This window comes from Solanum dulcamara, chromosome 1 (assembly GCF_947179165.1).
Source record: "Solanum dulcamara chromosome 1, daSolDulc1.2, whole genome shotgun sequence".
Classification (NCBI taxonomy): Eukaryota; Viridiplantae; Streptophyta; class Magnoliopsida; order Solanales; family Solanaceae; genus Solanum; species Solanum dulcamara.
Genome location: NC_077237.1, coordinates 78,610,774 through 78,624,410, shown reverse-complemented (window position 1 = coordinate 78,624,410; position 13,637 = coordinate 78,610,774). Strand labels below are relative to the sequence as shown.

The 13,637-nt window shown below is 32.4% G+C and overlaps 1 protein-coding gene across 2 annotated transcripts; it reads left to right on the top strand.

Moving 5' to 3' along the window:
- The first annotated feature begins 5,410 nt into the window (after positions 1-5,410).
- Positions 5,411-8,850, top strand: LOC129872757 (probable cinnamyl alcohol dehydrogenase 1). 2 transcript variants are annotated; one of them, XM_055947741.1, is made up of 7 exons: positions 5,411-5,480; positions 6,895-6,993; positions 7,221-7,334; positions 7,481-7,711; positions 7,864-8,149; positions 8,226-8,376; positions 8,456-8,850. In XM_055947741.1, the coding sequence occupies exons 2-7, from the start codon at positions 6,905-6,907 to the stop codon at positions 8,650-8,652; spliced, it is 1,068 nt and encodes a 355-aa protein (XP_055803716.1). In that variant the 5' UTR covers positions 5,411-5,480; positions 6,895-6,904; the 3' UTR covers positions 8,653-8,850. The 2 variants fall into 2 exon arrangements, with proteins under 2 accessions (XP_055803716.1, XP_055803648.1); XM_055947673.1 differs by having other exon boundaries at positions 5,417-5,518.
- Positions 8,851-13,637: the final 4,787 nt, after the last annotated feature.

Genomic DNA, 13,637 nt, shown 5'->3' with positions numbered 1-13,637 from the left:
ATGCGGACTCCCTTCACATAGTGGACAACTAGCATATTTAATTGTTGATAGAAACGTCTTCTTCTTCATTAGGAGCTTCATCAAAATATTGCTTGGGTTCCATCCTACCATGAACCCCGAAAGCATCATTGACCATTTCATTAACTTTATCATGTGGAACCCTATTATGTTCAACCTTAATTTGATCATGTGGTGCAAACACATTATATTTATCCACGGGCAATAAATTATAAAATATATTATTCAATCCATCTATTTCTCTATGATAAACTCATACAAAATATCTAGGCTTAAATCTATTACAATACAAATTAACCATAATTGTATCTAGCTTAAAAAAATTCAAACATATACATTCACGACATGGACACCTAACCAATTCATTTCTCTTAAAAATATCAAGTGTCATTGCACGAGTAATAAAGCTTCTTACACCATCAATAAATTCAGGTTTCAAACCACCACCAAATTTATAATGCATGTTATACATCCACAAACGATGATCCATCAACAAAATTATGTATGCTTAATTAGTTCATCAAAACTATAATACATCGAGATTTCTAAAGTTCACAACCTATGTTCAAGTTCTAATTAATTCAAATTATAATTAAGTTCACAACCTAAGTTCAAGTTCTAATAAAGACAACAACAACAATAAGAACAACCCAGTGAAATCCCACAATGTGGAGTCTGGGGAGGGTAAAGTGTACGCAAACCTTACTCCTACCAAGATAGGACGACTGTTTTTGAAAGACCCTCGACTCAAAAGAAGCATAAAAAGAGGTCAGATAAAGCTAAAACGTTCAAAGCAATATGGGAAAACAAATAATGAATAACGCAAATAACGAAAGCGACACAAATAAAATAGAGTAATCAAAGTATAGAAAGTAATAAAGAGATAATAACAGAAGTTAGAGCACAAGAAATTATAGTGCGCTAATGCGCCTACTAATACGGGAGAATAACGAGATTATGTACTAGCCTTCTACCTTAATATGGGTCCACCACACCCTCCTATCTAAGGTCATGTCCTCGTTATGCTGTAACTGCGCCATGTCCTGTCTAATCACCTCTCCCCAATATTTCTTCGGCCTACCCCTACCTCTTCTAAAATCATCTATGGCCAACCTCTTACACCTCCGCACTGGGGCATCTGTGTCTCTCCTCTTCACATGCCCAAACCATCTCAATCGCATTTCCCGCATCTTGTCTTCCACCGAGGCCACTCCTATCTTATCCCAAATAGCCTCATTTCTAATTTTGTCACTCCTGGTATGCCCACACATCCATCTCAATATTCTCATCTCGACTACTTTCATCTTTTGAACGTGAGAGACCTTAACTGGCTAACACTTTGCCCCATATAACATATCCGGTCTAATCATCATTTTGTAGAACTTGCCCTTAAGTTTTGATGGCACCTTCTTGTCACATAATACACTGGAAGCGAACCTCCATTTCATCCACCCTGCCCCAATACGATGTGTGACATCCTCGTCAATCTCCCCGCTGCCTTGCATGATAGACCCAAAGTACTTGAAACTACTTTTCTTTTGGATGGCCTGGTCACCAAGCCTAACTTTCGCGCCAACCTCCTGAGGTGTCTCACTAAACTTGCACTCTAAGTACTCTGCCTTGGTCCTACGCAGCATAAACCCTTTAAACTCCAAGGTATATCTCCAATCCTCCAGCCTAGCGTTAACTCCACTACGGGTCTCATTGATCAGGACTATGTCTTCCGCAAAAAGCATACACCATGGTACCTCACCTTGAATTTGTCGCGTCAATCCATCCATCACTAAGGAAAATAAAAATAGACTAAGGGTTGATCCTTGATGCAACCCCATCACAACTTGAAAGTGTTCTGAGTCTCCTCCTACTGTCCTTACCCTAGTTTTGGCTCCCTCATAAATGTTCTTGACCACCCTAATGCACGCCACAGGTACACCTTTAGCCTCTAAACATCTCCATAATATCTCTCGTGGAACTTTATCGTAAGCCTTTTCTAAATCGATGAATATCATATGCAAGTCCCTCTTCCTCTCCCTATACTGCTCCACCAGTCTCCTCATAAGATGGATGACTTCTGTAGTTAAGCGTCCCGGCATAAATCTGAACTGGTTCTCTGAAATACAAGTTCTAATTAATCCAAGTTATAATTAATTCAAGTTTTAATTAATTCAACCTATAATTAAGTTCAAGTTCTAATTAATTCAAGTTATAATTAATTCAAGTAATAATTAAGTTCAAGTTCTAATTAATTCAAGTTATAATTAAGTTCACAACCTAAGTTTAAGTTCTAATTAATTCAAGTTATAATTAAGTTCAAGTTATAATTAATGATAAAATTAATTAAGTTCAAGTTCTAATCAAGTTATAATTAAGTTTAAGTTATAATTAAGTCAAGTTATAATTAAGTTGTAATTACAAGTTCTAATTAAGTTCTAATTCATGATATTCAAGTCGGATATTTTTAAGTTAAAGTAAAAAATTCCAAGTTTCAAGTATATATGAATTAAAGTTCTAAAATCCAAATATTCAAGTATCTAAAGTTCAAGTTCATGATAACATAAAGTTCTAATTAATTAGTTCTAAAGTCTAAGCTTATGACATTCAAGTTGAACTTTTCTAAGTTGAAGTATAAAGTTCGGATATAGTCTTGAATCTCAAAATCCTAAAATTCAAGTATCTAAAGTTCAAGTTCATGACAACATGTTTGGTTCTAGGTTTTAATTAGTGCTAATTAAAGTCTAAAGTTCAAAATTTATACAAACCAAAAAAAATTCTAAGTTCAACTTCAAAGATCCTAATAAGTTCATGACATTGAATATCTAATTTCTAATTTGTTCTAAACTTCAAAAATCATAAAATTTAATATTTTTCTAAGTTCAACTTTCAAACATTCAAGTATCCAAATTCAAAAATTCAACTAGTTCTAACTTCTAATTACTTCTTAGTTCTAACTTCTAACTTCACAATCACTTCAATTCCAACTCAAAAATACCCAATTCACATCTAATTCAAAAACATCACAATTCAAGTATCTAAGTTCAAAAATTCAACTAGTTCTAACTTCTAACTTCACAATCACTTCAATTCCAACTCAAAAATATCCAATTAACATCTAATTCAAAAAAATCCCAATTCAAATTTAAACCCTAAAATTAAAATTAGTACTTCATCCACAATTAAATATGCAAACTAACATGTTAATAATATAAATTCAACAAACTAAATACAATAAACTACCAAACAAATCAAAAATTACTCAAATTAAGAAAACTAACATAAATATACTAGATCCTAGCCTTAATTTGATGTGAAAAGGCTAGGGGTTGGCAGTGAGGTAGGCGACAACGATAGCACCTCGGAGAGGGACAACGAAGAGCAACGCGACAGGCGGGGGAGGTTGAGTCGTGGTGGGTGGAATTTTCAAGAGAGAAGAAGACAGAAAAAGAAAGGGGAAAAGTGAGTCTTTTCCCGTCACTAGATATCAAATATTTTAATAAAAGCGATGAACTATGTCGCTTAGTCCGTTACTATTTTAGTCAAAATATTGGTCAAATATATTTTTAAAAGCGACTAGACTAGGCGACCCTGTACGTCGCAAAATTAAAATATTTGACCAAACATTTTGACTTGAAGCGACGGATACACCGACGCTGTCCGTCGCTTTTTAAAAATATATATTTATAAATTAAAATTAATTAAAAGCGACGGACGGCGTCATAAATAATTAATTTATAAATAATTATTTTTTATTAAAAGCAACGGACGACATCACTACTTATATTAAATAATTATTTATTAATTACATATATATTTGGCGTAAAAATCTGCCCAAAAAGCGACGGACATAGAGTCATTGTCCGTCATTTTTTATAAAAAAAGAAAAATAAAATTTAAAAACTATGGACGTGTATGAGCGACGCAGTCCGTTGCTTTTTCGTCCGTTGTTGTTAGCAAATTTTTAGTAGTGAATCTCATCCAAATTAATTCCAGCATAATTAATTTCTCCATAATCATTAATCAATTTCATCATAAATTGTTATCAAATCAAACAACTCATAAGATATCTAAGCAAGTAATTTTTATAGAAAAAGTTAAGTCAACAAATTCTAGACTGAAAAATAATAATTCTATCATGAGGGTAGAGGGTCCAGGTGGGGGCCAAAAAAATCAATTTTTTTTAAAAAAATTGGGGTGGGGATGGGGGTGGGGGTAGGGGTATGCGGGGGGGCAAAAAAATTAACTTTTTAAAATTTTTTAAAAAATTGGGGTGGGGTGGGGTAGAGGGTCCAATGGGGATAGAGTGGAGAGAGGGTCAATTGATTTTTTAAGAAATTATTTTAATTCTAAAAAAAAAATGTTGAGTAGGTGGGCGTAAGTGGTCAGAGGGAGGCTGGGGTGGGAAAAAAAATTGGTTGATGGGTTGGTGGGTGTGGGATGGGATAGGGGTGGGGGTGATGGGTAGAAGAAAAATTAAATTTCGTTTTTGTATGAAAAATTAATTGTTTAAAAAATAACAATTTAGGGATAGTTTGAGGGTTGTAGGGTTAGAGCATTAACAATTTTGCTTTGATTTAATGTTTTTTGGTTTTAGGAGATTAAAGTGGATTAGAACTATTTTATCCAAACTATATTTGACCAAATTCATATTTACCCATATTTTATATGGGTGGATTGTAATCTAGTCCATTTTGGCTCAATCCATATTCAATCCATCCAAATCCGATCCAATCTATTCAATTCCGATTCAATCCAATCATTTGTCGCCTCTAGCTGTAGTGAAATGATTGAAGTCCTCCAAAAATAATTTGCCTTCAAAATACTATCCCCTATTCCTTTTTAGTTGTGACGTTACGGTTTTTAGAGTCAATGCTAATTAAATTACATAAATCCGATATTTTAAAAATAAAATTTGGACATTCAAAAACTATTCAAAAACCACTACAAATTATGATGAAAAAATACACTTTAAAATGTTAATCAAAGTTCATATAGTTTGATTTGAAAAGTAAAGTAAATTTTAAGAGTTTTATATGTTATAAATAAATAAAAATTTAATAAATATAATTTTAATTAATTTCAAAATCCTAAATTTTAGGATAAATAATTATTGAGAAAAAAGATAATTTATTTAGAGCCCGTTTGATTTGGCTTATCTGTATTCAACTTTTTTGAATGTTTAGCTGACCAATTTAAAGTCATTTTGTGCTTAAAATAAGCTTCAATACATAATTGAGTTTGTTTGAATTAACTTATTTTAAGCAGCTTATAAATTGAAAACAGCTTATAAATCAAAAAAAAATTAAGCTGAACCTACTTATTTTTTTTAACTACAGTTTTCAACTTATAATTATTTAAAATAAATTCATTCAAACATGTATCCTATTATATTAGAAGTCCCTGACTATATTGTATGATGATTAACTTTTTCATTTTCCATTTGCGGTAACTTTTATTGGGAGCTGTTGGTTAGTTCTATCTCTTCCCTGTTCGTCTTCCCTTCCAGGTTTATTCTATTTTTAATTATGAATGTCACACTGTTAATATCTTGATGATTACTTACAATCTGTATTTGGAATCAACTGTACCAAAATTCTCTTTTTATTGAAGAATAATTTAACGATCTGTTGTATGTCTCAAATTTTTAATTTTTTTTCTGTATTTTTAAAAGTTTCATAGTCAATTAGAACAAATCTTATAAGGTTTTTGCATTTAGAAGGTAAATTTTGTATATTTTTTGGAAAAATAAATTAACCTAAATCTGAGTTTTAGCTCTGTAAGTTGGTCAAATTTACTTCTGAATAATGATTTGGATCTTTGTTAGTGAGCAGCTTTACCCCAAAGTGGCGCAAATCTGGATTAGTGTAGTAGCACGGAGTGGGATCTGGCTGTTTGGGAGGGGAGGGTAGAATAGAGCGTACATAGACATTATTTCTATCTCATAGATTGCTAAATTGTTTCTGATAGAACCTCAAATCAAGAAAAAAGTCCAAAGCAGTCAGAAAAAGAAGTTTGGCCGTTTGGGAGGGTATTACACTGTGCAAGTGTAGTCCCACGAAGTGGGGTCTGGCCATTTGGGAGGGTAGAATAGTGTACGTGCACCTTATTTCTATCTCAAACATAGAGAAACATTGTTTCTGATAGAACCTTAATTCAAGAAAAATCGTCCAGAGCAGTCAGAAAAAGAAGTTATGTAATAACAAATAGTACTGACAATAATATGATAGTCAAAGTTCAAGAAACAATAGATAGGTACAAAAGCAACGACAAAAAACTATAATAATAATACAACTACTAGTATGGATGAATGGCAAGATAATGCACTCCTACCTACTAATCTTCTACCCTAATCCATGTCCTCTACAACCTCCTACCTAAGGACGGACCTCGGTAAGTTGAAATTGCACCATGTCCTGTCTAATCACCTATCTTTAATACTTCTTTAGTCTACCTCTAACTTTCCTAAGACCATCCACAGCCAACCTCTCATGCCTTTGCACTGGAGCATATGTGCATCTCCTCATCACATGCTCGAACCATTTCAGCCTTGCTTACCCCATCTTGTCCTCCACCGAAGCAACTCTCACTATGTCTTAGATATCAACAACAACAACATGCCCATGCGTCCATCTCAACAATTCTCATCTTCGATAATATTTTCATCTTTTGTACATGAGAGTTCTTGATGGATGAATATATGATTCCATTTCTTCCTAACATACTCAGACAGTCCTAGAAAAGCTATAATGACATTCAAGTTTATCAACAAAGCTGTAAAGTTATATAGCTTGTGGTAAAGGAGTAACAAACTTCACAAATACACAATGCTAAGCTTTTCTGCTATTACATTATTCTTACTTCTGTATTGCATTCTTAATGCAGAATAATTATAATGGCTTCTGCAAGTGCAAACGAGAATTGCCTTGGTTGGGCAGCGAGAGATCCGTCAGGAGTTCTTTCACCTTATGAATTCAGCCGGAGGTACATTTACAGTGTGCAAGTATTGAATGCACTTTTGTGATGCTTCATTTTCTTTTCTTTTGGTGGCGTTTTCATCATCTGACAAGGACTGTTCTATTTCTCCACTTTGGATTACATGATCATTGACTAACTTTAAATGGTTGAACCATTGATTTGATTCTACTTCTCGAGTTATTTTAAGTTGCAGCTAGTTATCTTCTGCTAAAATTTTATTTTACTTACCACAGGGCAGTCGGCAGTGATGACATTCTGCTAGACATTGCATTTTGTGGAATTTGTTTCGCTGACGTTGTCTGGACCAGGAATAAACTTGGAACTTCAAAATATCCTCTAGTGCCAGGGTGCGAAGCTTGATTTCAGATATTATTTGATGCCAGGATAAATATTCTCTCATTTACATATTGTGAAATTTCCACATAGATTGGCATTGAGTAGTTATTGTCCTTATATTTTATATTGCCTCATTTAATCTTTTCATGACTGTCAGGCATGAAATTACGGGAACTGTGAGAGAGGTTGGTGCCGATGTTAAGCACTTCAAAGTTGGCAACAATGTTGGAGTTGGAACATATGTTAATTCATGCAAGGAATGTGAATATTGTATTGAAAGATTAGAGGTTCATTGCTCAAAAGGAGCGATATACACTTTTGATGGTATAGACATGGATGGTACAGTTACGAAAGGGGGATACTCCAGTTACATTGTCGTTAATGAAAGGTTAATATATCCAACTCTGACAAATTATGTGTTATTCTCACCCCACTAGCTCATTCCAACGTCCCCTGATCTATACCCTATGTGGACCAAATGGTCTTTAAAAATAGGTAGTATATAGTATACTGATTGAAATATGTTGCTTATATGTACAGGTACTGCTTTAGAATACCTGAAACTTACCCGCTTGCATCTGCAGCACCTTTACTATGTGCTGGAATTACTGTTTATACTCCGATGATAAGACATAACATGAACCAACCTGGAAAATCTCTAGGTGTGGTTGGATTAGGTGGTCTAGGTCACTTAGCAGTGAAGTTTGGAAAGGCTTTTGGATTGAATGTAACAGTATTCAGTACAAGTATATCTAAGAGAGAAGAGGCGTTAAAGCTTCTTGGAGCGGACAAGTTTGTAATCTCATCGGATGAACAGCAGATGACGGTATGATGTCAGTCATCAAGATATCATAGAAAATACTATAACCTGATGTTGTGATTGATCTTTTACATTGTTACAGGCGCTGAGTAATTCATTTGACTTCATTATCAACACCGCTTCTGGAGATATTCCATTTGACACATACTTATCGCTGTTAAAGACTGCTGGTGTTCTTGTTCTGGTTGGCTTCCCAAGCGAAGTGAAATTTATTCCAGGAAACTTAGTCCTCGGTATTATTTTATCTGCTCACAATTTGAAGCTTGTGTTCTATATGTTGTACTCGGCTAAAATGACTCTCGTTTCTGGCAGGTATTAAGAGCATCGTTGGGAGTCTAACTGGTGGAACAAAGCAGACACAAGAAATGCTGGATTTCTGTGATTCCCACAAAATTTATCCAGATATTGAGATAGTCCCCATTCAATATGCCAATGAGGCACTCGAAAGGTTAATAAAGAAGGACGTCAAATATCGCTTTGTAATTGATGTAGGGAACAGTCTCAAGTAAACGCTGGAGGAAGAGTATGTTCTCTTGCACTGATTTAATTAAGCGTCACAAAATCTCACATGAACATTCATGTGGCATTTGAGATTACACTGGATATGCTGTTATCGATGTTGTTGGGTTGTGCCTATCATATTCTGTCTCTTTATGTATTGCTATAACTCATCCAATTTTTAATGTCCATCCTAAGTCATGCTTGCAGTTGTTGGCTTTATGATTCCAATCATTTTTATCTTCTCTCTAACAAGAATATAATTGCATGAATGATGCTAACTTGGCATCCGGTGGTAGAGGAAGGTTCTAGTCTGAAGCACCTATTTATTTCCTTACCGGTATTATTATTATTATTATTATGCTAGTATATCTTATATACTTGAATCTATTACGAGTGTTGTTGTTAGTACTTTTCTTTCTTCAAGATTTTTAATATAGCTTTTGATTCTTGCATTTTTTTCAAACTTGTTACTATCTTAAACATCATCTCTACACGACAAAGTCAGGATAAGATTTGTGTACGCTTTATAATTATTGAGTGTTGTATATGCTTGTAAATTGCCCAATATTAAACAATTAGACATCATTTTATTCCTCACCTACTGAAAATTCACTTTATGCAAAATATGAAGGTAAATCATATCAAGACATGCAACCCAAAAAAAACAAAAAACAAATCGACACTACGCATAAATAGCTTTCAAAATATAATACTCGGATTTAAAATATATTACTACTAACTTTATCAAATTCATAATCATTTTTTTTTTGGGGGGGGGGGGGGGCGCTGATTGGAATATAGTACTTGGGGGACGCTGATTGGAATATAGTACTTGGCCTAAAGAAAGTAGTCCTACATGAAAGATGAAAGTCCAAAAAGATTCTTTCAACATTGGAGCTATTAGAAAAAGAAAAACTTATATTAAGTATTATTTCATATTTGAGGTTTGGAGAGAGTGATGTGTATACAACCTATTCATATTATATTTTGTGAAGATAGAGATATTGTTTTTAATAGATTATTGGCTCAAGTAAAGCATAATGAAAATAAGTATGGAAAGGAAATACAGCAATGAAACAGCCCTGCTGAAACAAATGAAGGAGAAAAGCCACTTAATTTTTAAAAGAAATTAAGAAAACTTAAACAGATTTAACCTTAAAAATTTAGAGAAAAGGGTAAGGGGTTCAAATTTTCACTTTGAGAAGATGTTAGCATTCAAAGTGGTTGTTAACATCCAGTTGTCCGACGATTTAAAAAATATTTAACTAATTTTGAGAAAATAATTAAGTAAAAGAACATTTTTTGAGTTTTTAAGGCAAAAAAAAAACCTTAACTTAAACAGTTCGAAATAAATTGAAAGTGATTAAGTCTTTTAAAAATATACGATTAATCATATTTGAGGGAGAAGACGAGGCGTATGTACTGTATCGGTGGTATATGTATAGGGGTTTTGTACTGGTGGTGTACGCGATGTTGGGAATTAATTGTATGAATATTAAGAACTTGGGTCATTTAGTTAGTGAAAGTGTATTGTATGTAGTATTGCTGTAGGTTGTAGAAATTATAGGTGGGGTCCGTGGGGGTGACATGGAATTGCCATGTGTTGGCTTGTTGTAGTTGTATGATTGGGTAGGTTAGTATGAGGAAAAATTACTAGGAATTTTTTTTTAATAAATAATTATTGATTTTAGCGATTTTATTTATTTATTATTATTTATAATAATATGTGGCAATATTATGATATATCTGTAATGTATTAAAAGTGAATTATGCATGCAATATAAATGTATTATAAGTGTTTTAAATATATATTATACTTGTTTGATAATAAATTGACACAATGTATTATAAGTGTATTAAAGTATGTGATAAATATATTATTCATGAATAAAATTTATATTATATGAGTTTTATAAATTATTCTTGCTAATATGTATTAAAATTGTATTATATGAGTTTTATAAATTATTCTTGCTAATATGTATTAAAATTGTATTATAAGTGTTCAATGAAAAAAAAAATATTACTATAAATGTAATATTTTCTTAATGTAGTACATTTATGTAAATTTCTCTTTAAAGTTAGTGGGTTAAAATGGATTTTGTAATATAGGTGTAGGTAATTGGGTTGGGTTTTGGGCAGAAACAATTGGTTAGGATTGCAATTTAACTAATGACCATATAAATTTTAATTATAGTCAATTGAATTAAGAAATTAACCATTTTCATTGAATTAAGAATTTAGTCAGGTTGAATTTAAATAGGGGATTCGGCTAACATTTAAATAGGACGAATTAACACTAATTAAATAACAAGTTCTTAATTCTAACAAAAATAAAATAATTAACCTAATTATAAACTAATCAATTCGAAAATAAAAGCTACTAATTTACGAAATAATTAATAAAAATTCAAACCTTTTTAAGATCAATTTTGAATATTCCTAAAAGTCAATTATATAAATAATTATAATTATATGAATAATTATATAAGACCGTATAAATTATTTAAAAATTATAAAAATGACAAATATACTTGAAAATAATTGTATTTTATAAAACCTAATTATTTTAAAATTGTTTGAAATTGAAGAAGCTCGATAGTTAACTTGTGTTGTGGAGGGCCAAAATTGGGTGTCAACATCATGTTCTTGATAAGTTATAAGTACGTCATGTCCTATCTAATCCCTCGCCCCAATACTTCTTCGGTAGATGATGTCATGTCCTATCTAATCACTTCTCTCCAATATTTCTTTGGTCTTCTTCTACCGCTCTCCATATCCATCATTTTCAATCTTTCGCAATTCCTCACTGGGCATTAGTGTATCTCTTTTTCACATGTCTGAACCATCGATCTGAGTCTCGCCTCCCCCATCTTATCCACACTGGGGTCACTCTCATTGTCCCAAATATCTTCATTCTTAACATATACAACATAACTGGTTTGACAATCACTTTATGGAATCTACTTTTAAATCTTGATGACAAATTTTTATCACACAAAACGTCGGATGCGAGCCTCCATTTCATTCATCCTACTTTAATATTGTATGAAATATCATCGTTGATCTTTCTATTTTCTTGGATTATATATCCAAGATACTTGAAACTTCTTTTCTTCGAGATGACTTGTTTATTAATCCTCACTTTCAAATTTGCCTCGTGAGTTACATTACTGGTCTTGCACTCCAAGTACTCTGTTGTTAAGAATTTCCACATCGCTAAAGGGATGGGAAATTGGATTCCTTATATGGACTTGACAATTCTCCCCTCATGAGCTAGCTTTTGGGGTTGAGTTAAGTCTAGATGTCATATCTTTACATGATATCAGAGCCAGACCCATCCCAATTCTTTGTTCACCGATGTTGGGACCCCATATTATAGTGTCCATGCTCCAATTGAAGTCTAGGCGTGCGGAGGAGTGTTAAGAATTCCCACATCGATAGAGGGATGGAAAATTGGATTACTTATATGAACTTGGACAATCCTCCCCTCATGAGATAGCTTTTGGGGTTGAGTTAGGTCTATGTGTCATATCTTTACATCTGTCATGATCTTGCTCAACTTGAATCATTTAAATCTAGGGTATGTCTCTACATCTCCACCCTATCGTTAACTCCACCACGAATCTCGTCAATCAAAATTATGTCATCAGCAAACAACATACACCTTGACATCTCTCCTTGGATATATCGTCTCAGTTCATTCATCATTAAGGCAAATAAATCAGACTAAGAGTTGATCCTAGTGCAACCTCATCACGACTATTGTGAAGTGCTTTGAGTCTTCACTAATTGTCCTCACTTAATCCTAGTTCCATCATACATGTTCTTGACCACCGTAATATAAATTATAAATACACTTTTACTTTCAAACATCTCTATAAAACCTCATTAAAAATTATCATATATTTTTTCAACGTCAATGAACTTTACAAATAATATGACATAAATAATATAAAAAATATATATATATATTGATTGGGCACCTTGCTAACCTTCACTAGTTACATTATAAAAGTATACATATATCAGTTATTGTAAGGTGACTTCGACTTGACAGCGCAATTTGGTAAACCAAAAGATGATTGAACTTATCTCTAATTGGCACAAGGAGACAACATGGGATACATTTTTAGTCATAATTGAAGTCATTATTATTTATTTTTGTAGATATGCATGAAAACGAAATCATATTTGCCAATATAACTCAACTTATTCTAGGAAAAATCCAAACCTGACTCCAACATGTGGCACAAAAATTCAAATACAAAAAATATTTGATTAAAATAATTACACTAAAGTGGACATCCATTAGGCCCCTACAAGTTTTAAATCGTACTGTCATCATCCAATTATTCTTCTCTTAGTTTTATTTATTTAATAATTATAATCCAAATCAGACCGCATTAATTTTACCTGAAATTATGTCCTTTTTCCCAACGAAGACTAACTCAACCGCAAATATGGAGTTAGGTACAGGAAAGAAATTATAATAAAAGAACATCCCAAAATTAATCACATTTAGATTTATGAAAAAACTAATTAGAAAAAAATTATGTATATATAATAGATGATAGAACTTTTTTTTTGTTGTTGAAAGTCTTGTCTCTGTTACTATCACTGCTATTAAATGATTGAAAATACTGAAATACATTATTGAAGCAACACGTAGTATTCACAAATTAAAATTGCATATTTTCCTTTTAAATGAGTTGATTTTTAATTTTTACTTTTTAAATGTGTTGATTTTTAATTTTTATCCGCAATTGAACTTATGTCTATAGTTAGTAGGACATAAGTTTTTGAGAATCTCAAGTCTGCAAAAAAAATAAGAATTAAAGAACATCACAAAATTTGAGAAAAAATGCAAATAACCTACATGTATTTAGACAAATAATGCAGTATACCTAGAAATTAAAAATAAAAGATGATCAAGAGGGCATTTGCTAAGTTTATAAGTTTGTAAAATTAGTTAAAATGAATTTTTTGATTT

What these genes read in the sequence shown, in the direction of transcription:
- LOC129872757 (XM_055947741.1), top strand. Translation starts at nt 6,905, where the DNA reads ATGGCTTCTGCAAGTGCAAACGAGAATTGCCTTGGTTGGGCAGCGAGA. An exon ending in CCTTATGAATTCAGCCGGAG is followed by an intron (nt 6,994 to 7,220) that starts GTACATTTACAG and finishes TACTTACCACAG; the next exon opens with GGCAGTCGGCAGTGATGACA. An exon ending in TCCAGGAAACTTAGTCCTCG is followed by an intron (nt 8,377 to 8,455) that starts GTATTATTTTAT and finishes CGTTTCTGGCAG; the next exon opens with GTATTAAGAGCATCGTTGGG.